This window comes from Thamnophis elegans, chromosome Z (genome assembly GCF_009769535.1).
Source record: "Thamnophis elegans isolate rThaEle1 chromosome Z, rThaEle1.pri, whole genome shotgun sequence".
Lineage (NCBI taxonomy): Eukaryota > Metazoa > Chordata > Lepidosauria > Squamata > Colubridae > Thamnophis > Thamnophis elegans.
The window spans coordinates 9,031,549-9,058,552 of record NC_045558.1 but is presented as its reverse complement, the minus strand read 5'-3'; the positions used below and the strand labels follow the sequence as shown (position 1 = coordinate 9,058,552).

Genomic DNA, 27,004 nt, shown 5'->3' with positions numbered 1-27,004 from the left:
AGTGAAATTAGAGGGCCAGCCTAGACCAGAAACTAGGATTAATTCCTTTGGGGTTGATGGTGGGTGAGATTCACTGTCAGAAGAGCAATACCATATACTATTATTATGCTGGAACTGGCTGTAGCTCCTGAACAATAGTTGAGGAATAGCCTAGGAAATACAACTCTGCAAATAATGCAGCAGCTTCTCAGTCTAGGACCCCAACATGGCCCTGAGCATGGCCACTGAGGCTACAAAGAATGAAGAAAAAAGAGGTCAGAGGCAGAAAGAAATAGTGTAGAGCAACTCTCAGAGATCTCATCATTAAGCCGTATTTGGAAAAAAGTTCCCAGGAAGGAGGGTGGAGGGAGGAAGATGGAATGCCATCCTTCTCTCACCACAACAGGAAAAAGGAAGTGCCAGTGATAAACTTACAGGCCCAAGTCCAAACAGTGGTGGTAGAACCCAATATTGTTTACAAACTGGTAACCTTAATGTTTGGATTACTGAAAGGCACAAGCTAAACAAGCTTACCCTTTGAGTCAAGAGGATCCAGCTACTGCAGACTGTTTTGGCCAAGTTGCTGAATATGGCACCTGGCATGGAATGCTGTGTATTTATTGAAGCAACCACATTGGCTTCCACTTTAATACTAAGCAGCATTAAAGATTGTGCCTATGATGCATAAGGTCATAAACATTTTAATACCAGGACATCTAATGGACAGTCTTTGCCATTGCAGAGCTGAAATTGTGTGCTGGGGATGGGGTGGGGTGAATTGCTGCTGCTGCTTTTACTTAGAGCTGCAGAATGTGTTACCTGACCTTGTACCTACTGAAAAAGTTTTCCTTGAAAGTTGTGAATTGTTTGTTGCAAATATTTCAGGTGCCAGCTGAGCATCTGATTGTACTCAGGCCTTCTCTGCTAATGTTAAAAAGTTACTGTTTTTGCTTCCATTTTTCTTCTCCTTCCCTGTTACCTTGAATATTTTCATATTGTTTTTATTGTTTTATATCTGAGTGCATGTGTGTATAATACTTCATAGTTATTTTGGATTTATGTGTTGTAATACTTTGCTTTCAGACTTAAGATGTTATCCACCATAAGGATGACATTTGCTTTAAGAATTGGATGTTACAATGCCCAATATGGTACATGAAGTAATGAATGTTTTATTAGAACATTACAAAAGAAAAATCTGCTATGATTTCACTCAGTTGTTTGGCATACCAAATATAACATATCATGGTTAAGGAGGAAAAATGAGGATTTATCCAGCCCATCAAGTAGAAGAATGTGGGTTAGACAGCATCACCACCGGATTTGTAACTGGCTGACCAACCGCACTCAACATGTAGTTCTCAATGGAACTGCATCTACATGGAGGGAAGTATGCAGTGGAGTACCCCAAGGCTTTGTTTTAGGCCCAGTACTTTTCAACATCTTCATCAATGATTTGGATGAGGGAATAAATGGGGAACTCATCAAATTTGCAGATGACACCAAGCTGGCAGGAATAGCCAACACTCCAGAAGACAGGCTTAAGATACAGAAGGATCGACAAACTTGAACATTGGGCACTATCTAATAAAATGAAATTCAATGGTGAAAAGAGTAAGATTCTACATTTAGGCAAGAAAAATGAAATGCACAGGTACAGAATAGGTGGTATCTTGCTCAACAGTAGTAACTGTGAAAGGGATCTTGGAGTCCTAGTGGACAACCATTTAAATATGAGCCAGCAGTGTGCAGCAGCTGCCAAAAAAGCCAACACAGTTCTAGGCTGCATAAACAGACAGATAGAATCAAGATCACGTGAAGGGTTAATACCACTTTATAATGTGTTGGTAAGGACACACTTGGAATACTGCATTTAGTTTTGGTTGCCACGATGTAGAAAAGATGTGGGGACTCTAGAAAGAGTGCAGAGAAGAGCAACAAAGATGATTAGGGGACTGGAGACTAAAACATGAAGAACAGTTGCAGGACCTGGGTATGTCTAGTTTAATGAAAAGAAGGACTAGAGGAGACATGATAGCAGTCTTCCAATATCTCAGGGGTTGCCACAAAGAAGAGGGAGTCAAACTATTTTCCAAGGCACCTGAGGGTAGAACAAGAAGCAATGGGTGGAAACTAATCAAGGAGAGAAGCAACTTAGAACTGAGGAGAAATTTCCTGACAGTTAGAACAATTAATCAGTGGAACAGCTTGCCTCCAGAAGTTGTGAATGCCCCAACACTGGAAGTCTTTAAGAAGATGTTGGATAGCCATTTGTCTAAAATGGTATAGGGTTTCCTGCCTAGGCAGGGGGTTGGACTAGAAGATCTCAAGGTCCCTTTCAACTCTGCTATTGTATTAATTTAATATATAATTTTTTGTACTATATTTCAGCATTTTTTAAAGTAGAAAACCCAAAGTAATCAGTTATAATTATACTTGTATGATGAATCTGAAATATCTAAAAAAGATTATTACTCTTTACAAATTTAATGCAAATACATCTATTTGGCAAATAATATGCTATTACAGTATTTTACTCATTACTATGATCCTCCCTCTGCAACTCAGCCCTTGTATTAACTTTATCATCATCTTCTTCAGAACCCTGTTTGGGTGGATTTTTCCCTTGGTGGACTTGAAGAGTTTTTTCTACTGCGTGTTATTGACAGTGGGGAGCCTCAGTTTATCTCCCCCATTGGCCATTTGGCCCTTTTCCAGCTGGGCCTCTAAACATCTGGGCGTAGGAGGACTCCCGGTTTCACATTACTTTCTTAGACATTTGGGACTTTTTTCAGCTTTACTAGAGGGGGAAACGTTATCCTCCCCCTCTGTATACCATCTAGTACGGACTTTGCGAACCTGCGCAACCTTTCTAATTTTATTTTAAATAGGTATGTTGAGTGCATGGGATTGCATGGGATGGTATGAATGAACTCACTTTTTACTATTAATATTGCTGTATTTGTGTTTTAACTTTTTAGTGAGGACTGTCTGTGTGAGAGTTTGGGTATGACTGATTCGGAGGACCTGGCGGGGCACGCGGGGGTCACCGGGGTGGGCGGGGGAACTACATCCACGGGAGAGGGTCGGGGCATTGCGGTCATAACAGGGAGAGGCAGATACGGCGGGGACTTTAGGGCAGGCCATTACCGGGGAAGGAGGGCTCGCTATATCACAGAGATCCCTCCTTCCGGCCCTAGGAGTCCCACTCCAAGGTCAGATGGCGTGAGCAATCAGGACCCTGGTCTCAGGCTGGTGTCGCTAAATGCCAGGTCTGTTGTTCATAAGGCTCCCCTCGTCCGGGACTTAATTTTAGACGAGGGGGCAGACCTGGCATGTATTACTGAGACATGGCTGGGCACGGAGGGAGGAGTCCCCCTCGTAGAGATGTGCCCAGACGGATTTCAGGTGCTTCATCAGCCGAGAGCCCAGGGAAGGGGTGGCGGTGTGGCTATTGTAGTCCGGGAGTCTTTAGTACCTCGTAGGATCCCTGCTCCGGAGCTTGTCGGGTGTGAGACCCTACTGGTGAAGCTGGACCTCAAGGGTCAAGTGGGTCTGCTGCTAACGTACCTGCCTCCCAACTGCGTTGCAGCAGCCCTCCCCTCGCTCCTCGAGTCAGTAGCCGAGCTGGCAGTTGAGTTCCCCAGGCTTATGGTTCTGGGGGACTTTAACTTGCCTTCGCTTGGTGAACGCTCTGATGGAGCGCAGGAGTTCATGGCTTCCATGACAGCCATGGGCTTGACCCAGATAATTCAAGGCCCGACTCACTCAGCGGGTCACACACTCGACCTCGTATTCCTCTCGGAGCAGTGGAGTTATGATCTTGGTCTGAGGGGTAATGAGATCATACCCCTGTCGTGGTCAGACCACTGCCTACTGAGGCTAGAGTTCCGGAGGCCAAACCCCCACCGTAGGGAGGAGGAACCGACCAGGTGGTTCCGCCCCAGGCGACTTATGGACCCTGTAAGGTTCCAGACGGAGCTTGGGGTTATTCCTGATACTCTCGCCCACAGTTCGGCGGAGACTCTTGCTGCTGCCTGGCACTCGGCAGCGTCAGAGTCTCTGGACCGGATTGCGCCACTACGGCCCCTCCGGGTCAGCGGCTCCCGGAGGCCTCCTTGGTTCACTGAGGAGCTCCGGGAGATAAAGCGCCGGAGGAGACGCCTAGAGCACCAGTGGAGATCCGATAGGTCCGAACCGAACCGAGCACTTTTGACAGCATGCACCAAGGAGTACATCCGGGCATTAAGAACAGCTAAGAGAACACACATTGCCACCTTGGTAGCGTCCGCCGAGTCCCGCCCAGCCGCCCTGTTTAGGATAACCCGCTCCCTCCTAAATAGGAGGGAGACGGGGGACCCCTTACAGGGCAGGGCTGAGGAGTATGTTCAGTTCTTGGCGGACAAAGTTGCTCGGTTTCGGTCGGACCTGGACTCCACCCCCGCAGATCCAGCCGAGACACAAGGGAATGACTTGGCAAACCATCTCTGGGTTGAGTTTCAGGATGTTGCCTCCGGGGATGTGGACAAGGCTATGCGAGCTGGGAGTGCCTCCACCTGTATACTGGACCCGTGTCCCTCCTGGCTGGTTGCCAACAGCAGTGAGGTGACACGAGGCTGGATCCAGGCGGTTGTTACCGCCTCTCTTCGGGAGGGGTACTTCCCCACCGCGCTTAAGACAGCGGTGGTGAGACCCCTCCTGAAGAAACCGTCCTTGGATCCAGCTGTTCTTAATAACTACCGTCCAGTCTCCAACCTCCCCTTTGTGGGGAAGGTTGTTGAGAAGGTGGTGGCCTTCCAGCTTCAGCGTACCTTGGAGGAAGCTAACTATCTTGACCCCTTCCAGTCAGGCTTCAGGCCCGGTTACAGCACAGAAACCGCTTTGGTCGCATTGACCGATGATCTCTGGAGAGCCAGAGATGGAGGCCACACGTCCATCCTGGTTCTCCTTGACCTCTCAGCGGCTTTCGATACCATTGACCATGGTATCCTTCTGCGACGACTGCGGGAGGTGGGGGTGGGCGGCACTGTTCTGCAGTGGTTCTCCTCCTACCTCTCGGACAGGTCGGTGTCGGTGGGGGGGCAGAGATCGTCCCTGAGGCCCCTAACTTATGGGGTGCCGCAGGGTTCGGTCTTATCCCCCCTGCTGTTTAACGTATACATGAAACCGCTGGGCGAGATCATTCGGAGGCACGGGATAAAATACCATCAATACGCGGACGATACACAGTTGTATCTGTCCGCCCCGTGCCAACTCAATGAAGCGGTGGACGTGATGAACCGGGGTCTTGAGGCTGTTAAAGACTGGATGAGAGCTAACAAACTGGTACTCAACCCGGACAAGACCGAGTGGCTGTTGTGTTTTCCTCCCAACAATTTGGCTGACGTTCCATCGCTCAGGCTGGGGGGTCAAAATTTATACCCCTCAGACAGGGTCCGCAACTTGGGAGTCCTCCTGGACCCACAGCTGAGTTTCGACCACCACTTATCAGCTGTGACCAGGGGGGCATTTGCCCAGGTTCGCCTGGTGCGCCAGTTGCGGCCCTACCTGAACCGGGAGGCCCTCACAACAGTCACTCGAGCCCTTGTGATCTCTAGGCTGGAATACTGCAATGTGCTCTACATGGGGCTGCCCTTGAAGAGCATCCGGCGACTTCAGCTAGTCCAAAACGCAGCCGCGCGAGTGATTGTGGGCGCATCACGGTTCGCCCACATAACACCGATCCTCCGTGAGCTGCGCTGGCTACCTGTTGGTCTCCGGGTGCACTTCAAGGTCCTTCTTACCACCTATAAAGCGCTCCATGGTAGTGGATCTGGCTATTTGAGAGACCGCCTTCTGCCGATTACCTCCCTTCGTCCCATCAGATCGCATAGAGTAGGCCTCCTCCGAATTCCATCTGCCAGTCAGTGCCGACTGGCGACTACGCGGAGGAGAGCCTTCTCAGTGGCAGCCCCGACGCTATGGAACAATCTCCCCGTGGAGATCCGCACCCTCACCACCGTCCAGGCCTTCCGCACAGCCCTCAAGATCTGGCTATCCCGTCAGGCCTGGGGATAAGACTTTACTCTCGCCCCTCCCGAATGTTGAATGAATGTTGGGTTTTTTATTGCTAATTATTTTTATTCACATTTTCTTTTTGTGTTTTGTCCTGCACTCCCTTCCCCTATCATTGTAAGCCGCCCTGAGTCCCCTCAGGGAAAAGGGCGGCCTATAAATGCTAATAAAATGAAAAAAAAATGAAATTTATAGTCAAATTAATATAGCAAAGACTCAGTGTAAGACCTGTCTGTCTGTCTGTGTGTCTGCCTGCCTGTCTGTCTGTCTGTCTGTCTATTTATCTATTTATCTTTGTTTATGCTTCATGTTTTCACATAGTTTTGCTTTCATTAATGGGATAAGGACTTCTGAGGGGATAGCAAAAGCATAATATTTGATGTCTGGGAATTTACGGTTTTAATTTTTCAGATGGATTTTTCCTCTTCCAGGCAGCTTCTAGAGCTTGGTCTAGTTTCTAGAGCAGTGATAGCTAACTTTTTTCTCCTCGTGTACCAAAATCATGTACACATGTGCTCACAACCATAATGCAATGGGCACTGCTCCTCGTGTGCATGTGTGTACGAACCTCCCTCCCACCCCCGCACATGTGTGTGACCCCCGTTTGCCCTGTTTTGGGCCTAGCAGATCTCCCTGAAGCCTCCTGGGACAAAAACAGGCCATGGTGGGGACTGCAATCCCCAAACCCCATTTTGGGCCTAGCAGGCCTCTCTGAAGCCTCCTGGGACAAACAATGGGCTGTGGGGGGTGCCTCATCCCCCCCATGCTCCCAACCCATGCATGCACACATGACCCCCCACGCACCCAAAAATCAGCTGGCCAGTGGGAGGCGCACACATATGCGCAGTGGAGCTGAGCTGGGCAATGGCTTGCGTGCCCGTAGAGAGGGCTCCACATGGCACGCGGTGAACATAGGTTCACCATCACGGCTCTAGAGGCATTTGGAATTTAAGGAAAATGGATAGGGAGGAAACCTAAAGGAAATCTTTTGGTAAATAGTCTTATCTGTCCCTTAAGAGTCATTGCTATTGAGGTAACTGTGGAATCTGCCTTGAACACAAGTTGTGAGTTATTATAATGAGTAAATCTCCATAGCTGGCACTATTGTATTAATTTTTTTAAGGGGATTTGTTTTGTACAGTATTCTACATTCTCAGTCTACAAATTACATAGTGATTAATTTAATTTTAAATAATAATAGAGGGAAAACTGGAATTGTCCCACTTAAAAATCTTTTGTCTAATCTTTGGAGGCTTCCCAATCTGTCATGATAGTTACCTTTTTGCACATTTTAAAATATGTTAACTATATATAAAAAGTTTCTGCCTACAGGAGCTGTTAACAGTGAAACCACCAGAGTCCAAGGGTTACAACAGGCAAGATAGATGCAGGTTCTTGGATTTTTCCCGCCCTGCCTCACCCCCAACCCCCTTTCATTTTTTTTTCTAAACTAATTTAGCCCTGTTTTAGATATTGCATTACAGTTTTTGGATGTTCCCCATCAGAATGACCAGGATTTGAGGGAGGATCAATTTCTTCCTTCCTATTTTTTACATATTAATATAATGTCATCAGAGGTGGTATTCACAGGTTCTGATCAGATCTGAAGAATCGGTAGCAGAAATTTTGAATAGTTTGGAGAACCGGTAAATACCACCTCTGATTGGCCCTGCCTCTATCTATTCTCTGCCTCCCGAGTTCCAGCTGATTGGGAGGGAATGGAGATTTTGCAGTAACCTTCCCCGGCCACACCCACCACGCATGCACACAGAACTGTAGTAAAAAAAATTGAATGCCACCACTGAATGTCATCCTATTATAATTGAATGGATTTTGAATACAGCATGAATAAAAACGGAAGTAGGACATACTTTGATTTTAAAGAAAAGTTACCTCAGTAGCAGATTTCTCCTCTGAAAAGTTTGACCAGGATGGCTGCCTGCTCTTCTCCATATGACTGGCAAGATCCAAAATAAGTAAATGTAAAACTCTTTGAGGCAAAAAATTATGCAACTGATACAAACCTCAAATATTGCCAAAAAAAACTTCCTGGAGTAAAAGGCGTATAAAGCAGCATTTCCACACTCTGTTTGGAATTCAGTTTTAGTTTCTCTAGCAGTGGCAGAGACAAAGTGGTTTCAAGTGTGAAGGTGACTGACTGAGTGGCAAGCAGACCTGAACTTAAAGTTTTTCTCCTAGGTATAGACAATTGCTCACCTCTGAAAATTTTTTAGCTTAGCTTGATACAGTGTCTTGCCATTGTCTCTTTTACAGGGAAAATTTTTAAAAAAGCTTCCCTGTTGCTCTTATACATCAAGATATTCTGTCATAGTCCTTTACTGCCCCCTGTTAACAGAAATATGGAGGACTCACTTTTGATGCATGGCAAATGATCAGGGATCATAGAAGAACAGCGTGTAACATTTCCTGTTAGACTCAAGATGCTAGAATTACTAAATAAATCATTCTATATAGTCCTTCACTTATTCATATTTATATTTCATATTTCTAAACCACCTATATTCTCCCAAGACGCTCAGAAGGTGTACAATATAACATAACTGATAAATATATGAATGTATAAAACTAACATTAAAATTAAAATTAAACTAGGGTTAAAAAATTAAAATTATAGAATAACAAATAAACATCAAAAGGGGGAAAAATCATAGGATGGCCATTTAATGTTGGATTATTACAGGTAGGGGGGGACTGTCAGACTAATCAGCCCCATGGTTGGTTGGTCTTTTGTGCCCCATGTGCAAGATCACAGAGCCAAGTGTTGATCTCTTTGCAGAAGACCAAGAGATTGGTGGTTTTCCTCACCTCTGGGATCAGGATGTTCCACAAGGCAGAGAAGACCCTCTTCTTAGACCCTGCCAGTTAAAATTCTTTGACTGATGGGATCTGCCTGATTGAGTGAGACAGGCTGATGAGATGGGGCAAAGCACGTTCTATATTCTATAGGTAACCTGGTCCTATATCACATAAGAGGTGATGGCTTGTACCTGAATTGGACCTAGAAACAGACTGGTACCTAGTACAATTCATGGACCAAGGGTGTTATATGTGCCCTTCCTCAGGCACCCAGTATGGCCCACATGGTCCCACTGTGCATCAGCTGAAGCTCTTCAGGGGAAGCCTCATATAGAGCACTTTGCAGTGGACAAACTGGGAGATAAACAAGGCATAAGGAACTGCACGTAGAGCTTCCCTATCCAGGAAAGGGCATAATTTGCAGCTCAAAAAAACACAAACATTTTTCATTTTCTTTGGAATCCATTCTCCAAATAGGACATTAATGCAAGGATTTAATCACTACAATCACATTTGGGGCGAAATCCAGCTTGTTCTATTTGGATTAGAGATTTTACTGCTAGGGCTATTCTGTTTAACACAAATCTTTCTAAAAGTTTGCAGGTGACACAGAGAAGAGCAATTGACCTGTAACTTTGTGGTTACTGGTTTCAAAATTGCAATAATTTTGCTCTTGAATATCGGAGTATAGTATGGTACTAAAAAAGGCAAGCCAATGCTTAGTTGCTGGTCTACAGTTCTGCAATAGCTCTGGGTGCATGCGATCAAATCCTGCAGCTTTTATAAGAATACAGACCCCTCTATTTTTTCTGGTGTAAATGGGCATGAGTATAAAGCATTAATATAATACACTACATTAAATAAGGATAAATAATTGCTAAAGTCAAAATTTTGATTTTCCCATTTTGATTAAAATGGGAATGGAATCAGACTAGTACACATTCATTCAGCTTACCAGAGATCACTGGACTACAGATTTCAACTGTAAGAAATCAATGAATTGTAAACATTAATCCAGAGTTAAATAAATAAGCAGACAAGATTATGATATTCCCCCTCCCCTTTTTTTATATTAGTTTATGTGTCCATTCTGTTATATTTAAATCAGATGTTTCATGGATGACAGGTTACCAATCTAATGTGGTAAACTAAATACCTTAGCCTATATACATTTTACAGTATAATTCATAAAAGCTGGTCATACTGAGTAGTGGCTTATGAGAATTATAGTTTAAAGCATTTAGAGTATGTTTGAAAAAGAGTGATCACTTTTTTTCTAAAACAGTATGTAAAAAGAGCTGCAAACATGTTGAAAAATACTCTACACTTTTATTTAAAATACTATCAAGATGAACAGTATTTTTTACAAAATCTTTAAATATTTTCTTACAGCTGTTGGTGAATCAGAAAGTGATATCTACATGCGATTCATGAAGTCACATAAGTGTTACGATATTGTTCCAACAAGCTCAAAGCTTGTAGTTTTTGATACTACACTACAGGTGAGTTCTTGTTTAGGGGATTTCTTTCTTTGCAGTTAGTTGTCCGGTGTCTTTAATAAACAAAAAGAAAAATGATAAAAATCTTATTAGAGGTGACATTAGTTCATATTGGAATATGCTGGTACCCTTTTCTGCTGAAGCTTACAAGCACAAGTTCACTGTTTGCTAGATTACAGCCAACATAAATCTTGGGAAAGTGCAAAAATTCCTTATCTACTTCCAGTTCAAAACCCATCAAATTGCCCCAGAACAGCATGGTCTAATCAAGTAGTTCATCATCATCCATAGGAAAACAGCACATGTTGTACACTAAGCTATGTTTTATTTCAATGTTGGTATGCTCAATACTGAATGCTCAATTTATGACCATTCGTTCATCAATCATTATGACAGCACTTAATTGAATGACCAGTAGTTATGACCAGTGATTGCATTTTGAGTGCTACTTACTCGCTCACATTTATGAATGGTTAGCATGATCCACAATTAGGTGATCTCCAGTACAATCTTTCCCGATGGCTTCCCCAGAAGCTGGCAAGCAAATTTGCAAGTCCCTGGGATAAGTCGCCCCCCACACTGTCCCCTGTCATTAAATCCCATCAGCAAATCTCATGGAACTTCGGGTGATCAGAATATGTTTGTACGTAGCTGCTCAGAACGAGGCTGTCTTCCCTGACCATGCGGGTGAGGCACCACTGTGGGGGCTCGTTCAACGGCTGCTGGTGAGCCTGGGGCCAGATAGGAAGCTAGGTGGCCCCAAAACGCCACCAGAGAGTTTGTAACAGCTCTGGAGGCTCCTAAAGCCTTTTTCCGACTGACAGGCAGTCCCCAGTGCCATTCCAAGCCGTGCGACGGCCATTTTGAAGTTTAAAAAGGGCACGAAAAATTCTTGGCCATTTGACTTGCCGCTGCCTGTCTCCTTCTGCAGATCGCTGCTGGGTGGGGTTATTTAAATCGAGGACCTTGTTCTCGGTCTCCAGGCAAGTTCCCCCTTCCCCAAAAGGACTGGTTTCAAGCAGCTACAGGATTTTTGGCTTTGAACTGGCCATATCCTGTTTGACAGTGCGGATCAGCAGGCGCATTGAACTTGTCAAAAGCACCATTTTGACCTGCTGCAGACCCCACCCCCACCATTGTTCCCGGACAGAGACCAGGACATTAAGACTTAATTGACTGACTGCCATTTTAGCCTCACAACTGTCCTGCGGTGTTGGCCAAATTGATCCAGCTACTATGGCTTCCACCAGCACAGTTGAAGACATCAATCAAGCAGGTCCTTCCTCCCCTAAACTTAGCAGGCCTGCTACCCAAGGGCAAACAGCTCAAACCTAAGGAGATGTCTAAGGCCTCTCAGAGGCTAGCAGAGAGGAGCCGGAAAGCTATAGAGAAGCAAATCCAGAAGGGCCAAAGACTTGCACGGCCTCCTCCTCCTCCTGCAGAGGTTCCCACTGGGCCCCTTGGCCTCCTCTCCATACAGAGATTTCACCATCTCTGGCAGAGGAAGGGGATATCGACCTTTCCTCTGACCCACCCAGGGGGTCCCTGGGGTCCCCAAGTCCTTCCCTAGGGGGGAATTCAGTGCAGGAGGCTGGTTCCCTCATTGATGAGGAAGACCTTTCCTTGCTTGCACCTAGGCCCAAGGGCCACAGTTTGTCCAATGAAATGCAAGAAATCATTGCTAACGCAATTATGTATTGTCCTATATGTCATTGTATGTTTCCCCTTCCTATATAAGTTGTAAGCCGCCCTGAGTCCCCTCAGGGAAAAGGGCGGCCTATAAATAAACTTAAAATAAAATAAAATAAATAAAACGCGATATCTCAGGACATTGCTGAGGGAATGAGATAGCTACGCCAGAGCCTACCTCGCCAGGCATGACCCAAGCCTGGAACTCAGGTTTCAGGTTCTAAGGACCGGGCAGGGAGGTCATCCTCTCTAGCTTCCTCGGCCGTAAGTGAGGAGTCCGAAACAGAAGAAGGGGCTCAGGAGACCCTGGATTTGTCTGAGGACAAAAATCCTGCTCCTGATCCGCTCGCCTTCTCTGGGTTGTTCAAGCCCTTGATGTTCAAAGCCATCCTCACCAAAGCCAGGGCTTCTTCCATTCAGATGGGTCTCCCAGGCCAGCCTAATAAGGAATCCACAGAGCAAAGCAGTAAGGAGGCTTCTAGATCCCAGGACCCAGGTGCTGGCTTCTTCAAGGAAAACGCCCCTCCCCAGCTGTTGCCAGCCCCTCAGCTGTTCTTGAATGTCATCCAGTGGCAGTGGGCTCAGCTGGGTTCAATGGCCAATCTGAGAGGGGTGGACAAGAAGCTTTATTCCATGGGAAACAGCATTGAGGATCTCTTGAAGCTTCTTCTGGTAGACAATCCCATAGTGGCTTTGACTTCCAATTCTGTTCTTCCAGCTGCTGGAAGGACTTAAAGCAGAGGACAAGAGGGTGGAAAAGGCCTGCCATAAGACCCATCAGGTCACCGCATGGGACATGAGGGCCTCCTCTTCATTCTCTTATTTCAGTAGGGCATCCCTCTTCTGGCTCTGTTAGCTGCAATCCAAATTGCCAGCGAATGACACCAGACCGCTAGGATGTCAATAAAATCATTGCGGCAGTTGAATACTCAGCTGACGCTTCCCTTAATGCCACCAAATTTTCTTTGAGAGCCTTGGCCTCAAATGTAACATCACACTGTCTATTGTGGCTCAGACACTGGCAGGCTGACATGAAGACCAAGTGGAAGTTCACTTCCACTCCCTTCAAAGGGGTAAAGCTCTTATGAGAGGCCTTGGATTCGGTCTTAATAGAATCCATGGATAAACGCAAGGTTCTACCGGCCGTTACCAAGAAATCTGACTGCAAAGGTCACTCCTTTTTCCGCAGGCAGCCCTTTCAGAATGCAGACCCTCCAGCCTCTTCTGAAGGATTTAACCGTTCCTATTCCCAGATGCAGGATCGTACCCAGGACAGGGCAACGTTCAGGGACAAAAATAGGCAACAGGATAGTTGCAGGTCCTTCCGAGGGGGGTGTTCCAACTGCACCTTCCGTAGAAATAAGTGACCGTCACTGGTCTCCTCCCATAGGTGGCCAGTTACAATTGTATGCTGACCAGAGGGAGGTGACAATGAAGGACACCTGGGTCTTGAACACAGTCCATCATGGTCTCACCCTAGACTTCCTCTAAGACCCTCCACGGACATTTGTCCGTTGTCCATTCCCCAAGTCAATTCACAAACGTCAGCTAATGCAGGCAGAGATCAGTCATCTGCTGGACATAGCGGCCATTGAGCAGGTTCTGGTGGGCCAGTAGCAGAGGGGATTCTACTCCATCATTTTCCTGGACCCAGAGTCCTCAGGAGAGGTGAGCCCCATACTGGATCTCAAGAAACTCAACATTCATCTAGCGTCAATCGACCTGAAGGAGGCGTACCTGCACGTTCCCATTCATTCACTGCATTGCAAGTTTCAATTTGCAGTCCAGCATTATCAGTACAAGGCTCTTCCCTTTGGCCTATCATCGATCCCCAGGACATTTACCAAGCTTCTGGCCATTGTTGCTGCATATCTCCGATCTCATCCAGTGAGACTCGTTTGTTATCTGGATGACATTCTGTTGATGTCACCATCCAGGGAGCAGCAGGCATGTCGGGATCTCAGCGTCACTATCCACACGCTTGAACAACACAGCTTCTCCGTCAATCTGGAAAAGAGCCACCTGAAGCCAACCTCCAGAATCCAGCACTTGGGCACAGTGATCGACTCCAGGACCTGCCAAGTGTTCCTCACACAGGAGCGAATGGACAGCATCACATCCCTTGTGAGTCAGATCCAGAGGTCCAAGTCAATCTATCCCAGCTGCTGGGGAAACTGATCTTGTGCATTGCAGTAGTTCCCTGGGCACAGCTGTATGCACGGTATCTTCAGTGGTTCCTTCTCCCATTTCAACGACGCAAGGCCAGCAACTCCAAGAGGATGGTGAGCGTTCCTCCACAGGTGATCAGTCGCTCTGGTGGTGGTAGTCTGCAGCTCTGTAGAGGGGGTCCCTTTTCAAGGAACCAGAGCTCCTGGTCATAATAATGGGCATCAGCTTGTATGGCTGGGGTGCCCATCTGCAGACTCATGTGGCGCAGAGCAGATGGTCACAGGCAGAGCTCGCTCACAACATAAATTGGCTGGAGCTTAGAGCCGCCAGGCTAGTCGTGCACCATTTCCATCACTTCATCAAAGGATCCCACGTCAATACTGACAGACAACATTGCCACCAAGGCCTACATCAATCACCAGGGCGGGACTCGATCAAGAGCCCTGATGTCGGAGGCGGAAGCCCTAGGGTGATAGGCAGAGCGCCACCTCGAATCATTGAGAGCAGACCACATCTCGGGGGAGGAGAATATGACAGCGGACTGGCTAAGCAGAACAACCATCAGCAACTCGGAATGGCGGCTTCATCCATCTCTGTTTCACCAATTGACCCAGAGGTTCGACCTTCCGATGGTAGACCTGTTCGCCAGTACAGCAAACCTCTCCCCCGGTTCTTCTCAAGATTCGGCGCGGAAGGGACGGACGCTTTTCAATGCCACTGGCCTATCGGCCTATGATACGCCTTTCCACCTCTCCCCCTGATACCCCAGGTGATCAGGAAGATCTTGTTGGAGGGCGCCAAAGTACTACTAGTTGCCCCGCACTGGCCAAGGAGGTCCTGGTTCGCCAACCTTGCCAGCCTGTCAGTGTCCAAACACTTGTGCATACCTCAGGAGCAAATCTCCCTCAGCCAAGGGGCCATTCTGCATCTGGATCCTCAATGGCTCCAATTGGCCATTTGGCAACTTTCCAGGCGACCTTCTATGGTGCGGATCTATGACACAACATGGACTATGTTTTCCTCCTGGTGTCAGTCCCATCACATCGTTGCCACAGCAGCAACCATTCCACAAATCCTGGATTTTCTTCAGGAGGGGTTGGACAAGGTCCTCGCCCCCAAACTCTTCGGAGGCAGACAGCTGCTCTAGCCACCATTTTGTCCAGAGACTCTTCTCAACCACTCAGCAGACACCCAAGTGTCTGCAGTTTCCTGAAGGGGGCCACCAACCTACGCCCCTCGACGTTACACCGATACCCTACTTGGGATCTATCAATTGTCCTGCAGACCCTAACATTGGCGCCATTCGAACCAATTCGCTCCATTAGCCTGCGACTTTTGTCGTTTAAAACTGCCTTTCTCTTAGCCATCACTTCAGCACACAGAATTTCTGAGTTGCCAGCGCTCTCAGTTAGGGAGGACCTTTGCATTATACATTCGGACAGAGTCATTCTGCGAGTGGATCCAGCTTTTCTCCCAAAAATTAATACCTTATTTCATAGGACTCAGGAGGCCATCCTCCTTGACTTCTGCTCGCACCCCAGACATCCCAGGGAGCGCACCTGGCAAAAATTGGATGTGCGCCGTGCGCTGCAGGTATACAAGAAGAGGACAGCCACCTTTCGCAGGTCAGAATTGTTCTTCATATCCTTTCAGCTGACTTCTATGGGCAGGAAGGTATCATCTTCTACCATAGGATGTTGGCTGCGCATATTAAGTTAGCTTACGAACATCAAGCCAAGCTGTTCCTCATCATATAACGGCACATTCCACGAGGAGTGCTACAACTACGGGCCACGCAAGCGCCTATCAAGGAGATCTGCAGGGCAGCTACTTGGTCCTCACCGTCTCCGTTCATTCGGAATTACAGATTGGACTCTTTCACGTCTGCTGAGGCTTCGTTCAGCAGGAGAGTCTTACAGCGGGTCCTCGCGGCTCCAACTCACCAGGACATTTCTTCTTCCCACTCTGGGATTACATAACTTTGGTATGTCCCATGCTTGGACACTCCAAGCAGTGCCTAGGAGAATGACCATTGGCTTACCTGAATGGTCATTCTCTAGACATTGCGGGAGTGTCCAACCCCGCCCTGGGGTCACCGCGGATGCGTGATTTATCATCTCCATGGGTGTAACCTTTATTATATATAGCATCTTTATAGTCTAATCCCTTTGGTTTTTAAACTAAGCCTCTAAAGGGAGCAGGAAGCTTGATTCCACAAACTTTGAACTCAGTCCTTGGGCAGCAAGCTGAAGTTAACCCATGCTTGGACACTCCCACAGTGCCTAGAGAATGACCGTTCAGGTAAGCCAACAGTCATTTTCCATATAGCTGTAAAGAATTGGGCTTTCATCTCTCTTGGATGCCATCTAGTAGTGGATACCAAAGTTGTATTTCCCGGAAAAGATTTGAAGAATTTGAACTTGAGAAATCAGTTTATTGAGTTGTGTCTCAAATCACAGCATACATACAGTTGCAATCATTGAAAAGAGTGGAAGTTGCCCTCAAAATCTATAATGAACTAACTTTTTAAAAATATAATTCTGTGAGGGGAGGAAATGAACAACCAGAACTTCCCAAAAAGCAGCTGTTGGATATATAATTCCTTTTCTATAGTAATAGACGAGTGAAGTTCTTCCAATTATGCCCTCATTTTGTGCATGAAAAGGCAGTCTGCATTTTCTTAGTTTTCTGGTCAACCAATCCGTTTTAAAAGTGGAAGAGGGATTGTGGAAGCAAGGAATCCATCTTCCTTGGAGTCAGAATGTCACTGGAGAAATGGCAAATAAGTTAGGTAGACAGTCTTCAGATACAGAGTTATGGAGCTCAACAGATGATAACCTTTCTGCTGCAGAAAACAGCTTTATGGATGAGACCTAAAAATATTTTATTATGGATTTAGAAATCAGAGCCAGAGGATACAGTTAAGCATACTTCAGGGTAAAGGTGGTTTTAAAATTGACAGCAGTTCCCATAATTTTTATTTTAGGCTGCCCAACATAAAATTTCAGTTTTATATTACCCAAATTGGGTAATATAAATTCCATTTTAAACGACCAAAAAATGAGAAATGACAAGAGAAAACCAAGATTACAAATAATGTTGCTTGGAAACTCCATTAAATTCATTTTAATAATGTGGTTATTGAACATTATAGTTCGCATTTGTAAGAATCCTAGTTCTTTGCACAAAAAACTGATAATTTTGAAATAGACATATAACACATACTGTCATATTCCTTATGACGCTTTCTTCTTGAATACTGCTAGTCATAATATATTACTGTGGTGATAAATGATTTTTTTAGAACTAAGAACAAAAGTAGCTGTGATTTTTTTTCTTTTTTTTTTCCTTAAAAAAGTATAATTTCACTGCAGGTTTCTTGTAAAATAAGCAGTTATCATGACTTTGAATGTTGTAGATGAGAAAGGAAGGCAAAAATTAAATGACCTTTTCTCTTACATATATCCTAATGTGTTTAATTTTTATTTTAGTTTATTTTATTGTCGTTGCACCTTGTACAATAAAATTAAATGCGATCTTCAGTGTACAATGACAGTTCGGGTTGTGGTTGTTAAGGAATCCTGTGCAGTCATGAAGCACAACATCAGGTGGTGGCTGGTTTCCTTATTGACTTGACTTATTGGAAGCTGGCAGTGAAGATCACAAGTGGTGATGATGTGATTGTGGGAAGCTGTGACCACTGTAACTGTGTGCCCGTTGCCAAGTGCCCCAATCATGATCCTGTGACAGTGGGGACACTGCGACAGCCACAACTTCAAGAACCAGCCATAAGTCTTCTTGTTGAACACTGTTGTAACTTTGAATGGTTGCCGAACAAGAAGTCACTAAGTGAGGACTATATATATATAGTGAAAAGCCCTTTCCTTTCATGGTTGACAAAGCATAATTTGGTGGGCTCCATAGTACCCTGGGGTCTCTGGCCTGCTGGCAAAACCTGTCTTCATGCTTTTTGAAAGAATCTCGGGGGGGGGGGGGGGCAACCTTATTATTTCTGGAAGGATGATGTTCCACATATATTTTGCCTCATTTCTTCAGTTTTCATTTAGTTATAAGTGTTTTTTCCTAAATGATCCCTGTCATGCAACTATTGCAGTTTTTTGGTTGTGTGTATGTGTGTTTCAAACTCAAAATAGATACTTATTTCCAAATAACTGCCTTTAAGATAATTTCTTGCTGTGTTTTTCTTTTTTTCAGGTAAAGAAAGCTTTCTTTGCTTTAGTGGCAAATGGTGTTCGAGCAGCTCCACTGTGGGAGAGTAAAAAACAAAGCTTTGTAGGTAGGATGATATTTGTTGGTATGAAATTATAGAAAAATAGTACAAATGACTTTTTTCCTTCTTTTTATACTTTTCTTACTTTTATACTAAAAATGTGACTTCAAGTATACAGTAGAAACTCAATTTAATGATATTCCATTTAGCAGATTTTGGATGCAATGGACCAAATTTCTGTCTAGGCATGTCTTCAAAATAATGGACAAATCTGATGTAACTGAAATAGTTCAGATGAAACAGCTACATTTGCATTAATGTTAGTTCGTCCATAGTGATTTGCATCATTTTGGCATGCTGTTAAGTGAGAATGTATATGAGTGGGGTAATTATGATATCTCAACTCTTACTGTGATTTGTGAAGAATAAACATTACTATGTTTGTGTATATTTCCAGGACTTCACTTGGGTTTTCTGTCACTTACCAGTAAATCTGTAAAGTTTAAGTTAAAAACAGATTGGAAAACTGGATTAAATTTGCTTTTTCTTTGCCTTGTTACAGGAATGTTAACTATAACAGATTTCATTAATATACTGCATAGATACTACAAGTCTCCAATGGTAGGTACCACCTCATAATTACAGCTTTTACAGATAAAACAGGATAACTGAAATAAAAGTATAACAATGGTTAAGAGAAAGAATACCATTCTAGCTTGGTACATAAATATGGAATTTTCCTACTTTGCTGTAATCTGTAGGTGTAAAACTGAACAGGATTTTTCAATATTATTACAGCTGATTATTGTCAAATGAAAAGAAAAATACCTGTTCCCTAGATCAGTGTTTTTCAACCACTGTGCCGTGGCACACTAGTGTGCCGTGACATAGTGTAAGGTGTGCCGTGGGAGAATTACTTTATATATAGTCAATATAGGCACAGAGTTAAATTTTTTTAACATTTTCTAATGGTGGTGTGCCTCGTGATTTTTTTCATGAAAAAAGTGTGCCTTTGCACAAAAAAGGTTGAAAAACACTGCCCTAGATGGTAGTAATGATTGGACCAGAAATCCTTTGAAGTGTTTTGGGAAATATACAAACAATGGAATAGATCTAGTGTGATTGGTTACTATTCGACCGCAGAAACTTAAATTAGATGCGTAGCTTAAATAGCTACGTAGATAATTAGTGGATTTTGAGTAAATCAGTAACTCTCAGCCTAGTGTACTCATAAGGCATTTTATAATAATTAGCTGTTACAATGCAGCTTAAGAGTATAGCAACATTATATCCAAATGTAATACTCTGAAGTCTCCATACAGAGATGTCTGAAGAAAGGGGATGGCTAGCAAGTAAGCAAGTATCACTATGTAAACCCCACTTTTTATATACTTTCATGCCATGTTGCAACACAGGTATAAAAGGGCAGAGCTAATATTGTGATTTGATGCACATTTCAATTTGAGACATAACAATTGTTAGGAAGACACCTATGTTTCTATTTTTGTATCCAGCCTGAAATTAGTTATTCCTGATATTTGAATATAGTAACTATATTTGAACCTGCCAATAACTGAAAATGAAATATTTATTATTTACACATACCATTCAAATGTACAAATATAAATACAAATACAATAGCAGAGTTGGAAGGACCTTGGAGGTCTTCTAGTCCAACCCCTTGCCTAGGCAGGAAACCCATTTGTTTCAGACAAATGGCTATTCAACATCTTCTTAAAGACTTCCAGTATTGGGGCATTCACAACTTCTGGAGGCAAGCTGTTCCACTGATTAATTGTTTTAACTGTCAGGAAATTTCTCCTCAGTTCTACGTTACTTCTCTCCTTGATTAGTTTCCACCCATTGCTTCTTGTCCTGCCCTCAGGTGCTTTGGAGAATAGCTTGACTCCCTCTTCTTTGTGGCAACCCCTGAGATATTTGAACACTGCTATCATGTCTCCCCTAGTCCTTCTTTCCATTAAACTAGACATAACCAGTTCCTGCATATATCTAATACTTGTTTCTCTGTTTAGTCATATATATGGCATATTGTTAGAACCACATATATTTACATAAATTATTTTGGACATGGCAGTTTCTGGAGACAATAGAAAAGAGATAAAAGAGTTGGAATAGATAACAAAACACAAAGACCTGCAAATGAAAATAGAACAACTGTGGCAAAAGAAAGCAAAGATAGTACCAATAATAATAGGCATCTTGGATGCAATCCCAAAACAACTGGAGCATCCCTTGAAAACCATCAGCATTGACAAATTCATCATCAGTTAATTGCAAAAAGCAGCTTTATTCAGAACAGCTTACATCATGCAATGATACCTCTAACACCATCAACATCTGCGTACCTTGGAATGGACTTGATTGGTGGATAAAATGCCAAATCATGTCTGAATCTGGCTGATTGTGCGATGAACCATAATAATTTTCTGTACTGACCTTTCAGTAAGTGTTGTGTTGAGGGAAAACCACTATTTTTTTTTCCACGTTATTAGTCTTTCTTCCCAGTTTTTTTTTTCTGTTTTACTGAATTTGAGACAATGAAAATATTGAGACGATACTTTTTTCACCTGGAAGTTTACACAAGAGTTTTAACAGTGGACATAGTTAAACTGGTACACAGAGCCAGCTGAAGCAAATGTGATATTTAATCTTTCTAAAAGAAATAATCCTATTTCTTATATGCAAATTAACTATGCCTGCCAATTTGTAACACAAATATCCCTTGCTATTGGCATTTATGAAAAATGTAGAGGAAAGGAAACCAACTTAAAAAGTTGCTGGCATTTGGAAATCTAAATGTTACAGTCTGGTTACTTAAGAAACAGATTGTCCTCCCACAGTAATTCTGTTCATCCTGTCTTCAAATCCCAAATGTACAATTACTGCATTTGCTTATCTTCTTTACTTCCTAGCAGTAGCATCTGCACTTATTTTGTGTCTCATACTCCAGTACATTCAACTATAATTGCTCAGTCATAAGTAGGAAATGATATATACATCAAGAAAAGAAAAGTGAATCAAGCTGTAGACTAATGATCAATCAGACTGCCAAACTACCAATACATTAAATGGGATGAAATTTTTTCCTTCATGTGTATTCCCCTAAGACTGACCTCAGTGTAGTTTACTTTAAACACACAAATGTGCCATGATCCTTAGTAGACTACTTCTGTTATATTATGTTCGCAGCATTGAATGGTATATTACTGCACTGCTCATCTCACACTAGTTTTGGTGGTCTTGTCCTAGATCCATTGTGTAAATAATAATTACATTAACTTAACCAGTTGGTTCAGTGCACCATCTTATTATGGATTCCATGCATCATTCTTTTGGTATAGTATGGCTGTAGTTGTTTTCATTAATTTGGAATGAGGTGACTTTCTTACAACAGTGAACAAGGCAATTTTTTTTTATTCAAATGCAAGCACATTCACTGCTGAACAATTGGAGTGCAGAATAACCATAAATAGAGTTTTAAATATGAATAGAAAACCGGGGAGGGGTGCAATATTTCTATATAATGGCAGATCTAATTGTTAAATCCTAAAATCAAATTTTCATTTTTATTTTTTTTATTAAAATGTCTTCATATATTGCTTAGTAGCTACACAAAATTGTTTAAGATGAGTGTTGATATAACTTCTCCAAAATAAATGAATAAATATTATGCAACAACAGAATATATTTGCATCTAGTAGATATGAGGCCCTTGTGGTATTATTTCCAAATATTTCTGAACTGTTCATAGCATTCCTTTGTTGGTGAGCTGCTGGGAATTGTTTGACAGCAATTAGAGACCATAGATTCCCTATTCCATTGCAAAGAATGCATGCCAGTAGCTGCCCTTCACTTCATTAGCAAGATCCAGCAGTTTCATCATTCAATTTTATCACTATTTTAAAAGGAGAAATTCAACTGAGGGCAATTTTTATTTGAACAGTGTTCTTCACTAAGATGTTATTTTGAAAGTACTGTTAACACTGTTCGGTTTTAAATGAATAGTAGCTGGAGAAGCACAATTTTTTTTATTTGTGTACAAATTTAATATCAAGAATTTAATGCTATAGGAAGAACAGCTTTGTTTTCAGAATCTACGCTCCCTGTATACTATTTACTATACATATACTTTATGCTTTTTAATTTTTTTTCTGATTTCCTTCCATTTGAGTTGGGTATACTATGATCAGCAGAACCGGTAGTGACATGCCGGCCTGGTCGCAGAAATGGGAGCGATGCAGGCTGCACACGGCTCCAAACCGGTTTGCCATCGCCACCACCGCCATTTTTTTTCCAGTTCTGCACATGCGCAGAACTATTTCTATTGATGCACTTGCAGCACGCATTCAGCACATGAGCAAATAGCCAGAACACCCCACCCCACCCTGACTATGATAAATTAATCAGTGTAAACTTCTATTCTAGTATAATACTGATGTGTTTCACAGTGGCTTGTACAATGTGGTAAGATATGTACCATTCAACATATATATTAAAATGCAAGCTGGTTCTGTAGTCTTTATTTTTGAAAGAAAAATCATAGCTTCCCATGCCTTAGATTGGCAGTTTTGTAATTCTAGCTCCTAGGAAACTGTGAACTCCCACTTAGCATTCACTTGTTAGAACCAACAGGGGAAAGGATTAAAAATTGAAAAAGGAAACAAAGTAGGAGGAAATATTATTTAGTGATTAACACTGTTCAGACTAGTATTCTGTTGGGGACCATTGATATTAGAAAATAAAATGTATTTTTCAAAGCACTGTAGGATGAAACATTGGAGAGAAATTCGTCTTCTAACCAAATTGTTTCTTTTTAATGCAACATCGACAGAAATAATGGTGAACTGAATATAGTTCTTAATTCTAATAACTGGAATCTGGTATCTCTATTATGTAGAAGACCTGTATATAGAGCTGAGCATTCGATCTCTTTCCTAATTATGGCAAGCTCCTTGGTTGAATTTTAAATTTGTTTATTCTCTGGCCCTTGCTTATATGGAGACAATTTGGCGTTGTGGTTAAAGGCACTGGGCTAGGAACTGAAAGGCTTAAGTCATGAAGCCGGCTGGATAACTTTGGTCCATTCTTTCTCTCTCAGGCTTAGGAAAGAGGCAGTGGCAAACTGTTTCTAAGAATCAGGTCAAGAAAAATGGCAGGGACTTGTCCAGGTAGTTGCAAGGATCAGGAATTATTTGAGAGCGAATACTCATATGCAAACCACCAAAAGCTCATCACTTAGAAAAAAATCCCCTTAAAGCCCCCTTTTTTCTGTCCTCAATATTTTTATTCAAAGGAAGATGTCATTATTTTAATGACTTTTAAAAATATAAATATATGGTCTTTTTGTCTTTCTTTTTTATAGGTACAAATCTACGAACTTGAGGAGCACAAAATTGAAACATGGAGAGGTAAGTATATGTAGTAAACCATTCAAAATGAATGTGATCCTCCAAATTAGCTGTGCAACTCTTTTTACTAGATCTTTTATCATCCACAAATCAAAGAATTTTAATATACCTGTAAAATGGTCATATCCTAGCATGCAGAACTAACAATGTGTCTTGACGCTTGTTCCAGTAAATGAGAGTATTATTATTTTTTGTACTTCTACAGGTAGTCCTCGAGTTACAACCATAATTGAGCCCAACATTTATGTTGCTAAGTGAAACATTTGTTAAGGTAGTTTTGCCCCATTTTGCAACAGTTAAGAGAATCATTGCAGTTGTTAAGTTAGTAACATGGTTTTTAAGCGAATGTGGCTTTCCCATTGACTTTGCTTGTCAGAAGGTTTCAAAAGTGGGAATTGACCCTAGGACAGTGATGGTGAACCTTTTTTGGCTCGCGTGCCAAAAGGGGGGAGGGCAGGGGGGTCAGGAGTGGGCGTGCCGCACCCATAGTGCAATGTGCGACCCCCAGCGTGCATGCGCACATGACAGACGCTCCCCCTATTTTTTGCATGCTTTTTTCTCCCTCCCAGGTTCCAGAGGCTTTATAGGAGCCTGGGGAGGGCAAAAACAGCTTCCCCCATCCTCCACCGGAGGCTTCAGGAGCTTCCCTGAAGCCTCCGGAATGAAAAAAACCGCCCTACGGGCAAACCCAAAGTTCAGGAACAGACTTCTGGTTTACTCTTAGGGGTGGTTTAAACCCTCCGGGGCCTTCTGGAGGCTTCCCTGAAGGCTCTGGAGGATGAAAAACGACTCTATGAGCAAACCAGAAGTCCTTTCCTGAAATTCCGGTTTGCCTGTAGGGCCTGTTTTTCGTGCTCCAGAGGCTTCAGGGAAGCTCCTGAAGCCTCCAGAGGGCCTCTGGGGGTGGGGTGGGGAGGTTTTTTTCACCCTCCCGAGGCTCCTATAAAGCCTCTGGAGCCTGGTGAGGGCGAAAAATGGCCCCAAAAGGCTAAAGTCAGCTGGCCAGCATACATGCCTCGCATGCCCTGACAAATGGCTCCGCATGCCACCTGTGGCACACATACCATAGGTTCGCCATCCTGGCCCTAGGACATTTCAACTGTCATAAATGTGAACCAGTTGCCAACATCTGAATTTTGATCATATGACTATGAGGATGCTGCAATGGTTGTAAGTCATTTTTTCCAGTGCCGTTGCAACTTTGAATAGTCACTAAATGAACTGTTTTAAGTCGAGGACTCCCTGCATATTATTTCATTCACATTATCTTTCTCATATAGTCGTTGCAGTGATTTCCCCCAGTGGAAAAACACAGTTATATTGTAGATAGTGACTATGAGTCATGTCTTAGTTTTATTTTATTGATAGGTCTTCTAGACCTGCCATGTGTTGTAGAAAAATATTGATAGCCTACTGAGTTTTAAAAAAATTAATTACCCTCCTGAAATGTAAACACTTGGGTAATCCCAACCTTTATCTAAAATACTTCCCACAATTTTTGTTATAATTGTAATATTCATTCTCAGACTATAGTGACCCCTAGTGGTTATTTGGTTCTGAAAACTATTTTTCCATTTTTTTGTTTATTATGATTATTTAATTATTTTTGAATTAAAAAGTCAATAGGTGCTCATTTCTTTACAACATAAATGTTTGTGATGAAACATTAATTGAATATTATAGGTTTATGAAAATATTCTTTTTAATTATACAGAGCTTTATTTGCAAGAAACCTTTAAACCCCTAGTGAATATTTCACCTGATGCAAGGTATATAATTATTTTCCTTATCTTTTTTTATTTGTAAATTATGTTAATGTTTTATTATAAACTGTTATTTTTATCACACTATTTCAAAGAAGAATTTAAAACCAATTCAATACCTGTCAGAAGTTAGGATTTTGATGGCACTCATTTATCTGATACTCATTTTAATGTTCTTTGTATTGATGACTTTGATTGATGACTTGTATAGATGAGCTTGAGGCAGCGATTGCTCAGCAGTTAAAGGAGCTGAGCTTGTCAGCTGAAAAGCTAACAACCCAGGTTCAAGACCTATGTGCTGTGCAACAGAGTGAGCTCCTGTTCCTGTCCCAATTCCTGCCCACCTAACAGTTCAAAAGCTGCAAATGCAAGTAGATAAATAGCTACCACTTTGGTGGAAGGAAACAATATTCTATGCACCTCTTATAGTCATGCTGTCTAAGGAAAATGATTTTGGATAACATTGGCTTCCTCAGCTAAGAAACAGATATGAGCATGCCCCCTAGAGTTGGACACAATGAGATAGAGGAAACCTTTACCTTTATAGATCAGTTATCAACTATGAATTATCAACTTACTGGACACTATCAATAACTTTGAGCCTTAATAACTTTCTTCTTTCTCTACTGTATATCTTCTCACAACTCTCCTTATAATGATTCTTCTCCTAGAACATTCCTACTTGTTTTTTTTATATACTGTTGGTATTAAAATATATGTAACATGTCTACTTGAGAATTGAAACTGTATATTCTTCAGCTTTCACAATTTCCTTGAATGTTGTATACTAAGAATCATTTATACTTTGGATTTTAGTAATTCTTTCGTAGTGGGAAAATATCTTTTTGAAATAAGTCAATAGAATAGTACAGTGGTGAAATTCAATTTTTTTTACTACCGGTTCTGTGGGCGTGGCTTGGTGGGCGTGGCAGGGAAAGGATACTGCAAAATCTCCATTCCCACCACACTCTGGGGCCAGCCAGAGGTGGTATTTGCCAGTTCTCCGAATTACTCAAAAATTCCGCTATTGGTTTTCTAGAACCTGCTGAATTTCACCCCTGGAATGGTACTAATAATTGCAATTATTTTCTCTTTAGCCTTTTTGATGCTGTATATTCACTGATCAAAAACAAAATCCACAGATTACCAGTTATTGATCCTGTGAGTGGAAATGCACTTTATATACTTACCCATAAAAGAATACTCAAGTTTCTCCAGCTTTTTGTAAGTGGGACTATAATTTTATTCTGTTCTAATTAACTAATAAATCAGTTGTATGAATGTTAAAAAAGTCTATGTCAGTACACTCATTACATGTACCTTCCAGTTTGCAAAATGCAAACTCTACTTTGTATAGAAAAGCACAATTTAGCA

General features: G+C 42.6%; 1 protein-coding gene across 7 annotated transcripts in view; it reads left to right on the top strand.

Moving 5' to 3' along the window:
• The window catches only part of PRKAG2 (protein kinase AMP-activated non-catalytic subunit gamma 2), a 239,108-nt gene that overhangs the window by 194,734 nt on the left and 17,370 nt on the right, over positions 1-27,004 (top strand). For all 7 annotated transcript variants that reach the window (XR_004256951.1, XR_004256950.1, XM_032236945.1 and 4 more), the window contains 6 exons: positions 10,243-10,352; positions 18,423-18,504; positions 19,001-19,059; positions 23,822-23,867; positions 25,582-25,636; positions 26,728-26,854. Coding sequence is in view for 5 of the 7 variants with exons in the window: in XM_032236945.1 (XP_032092836.1) it covers positions 10,243-10,352; positions 18,423-18,504; positions 19,001-19,059; positions 23,822-23,867; positions 25,582-25,636; positions 26,728-26,854 (479 nt within the window). In the remaining 2 variants the exon portion in view is untranslated. The remainder of the gene's footprint in view (positions 1-10,242; positions 10,353-18,422; positions 18,505-19,000; positions 19,060-23,821; positions 23,868-25,581; positions 25,637-26,727; positions 26,855-27,004) is intronic.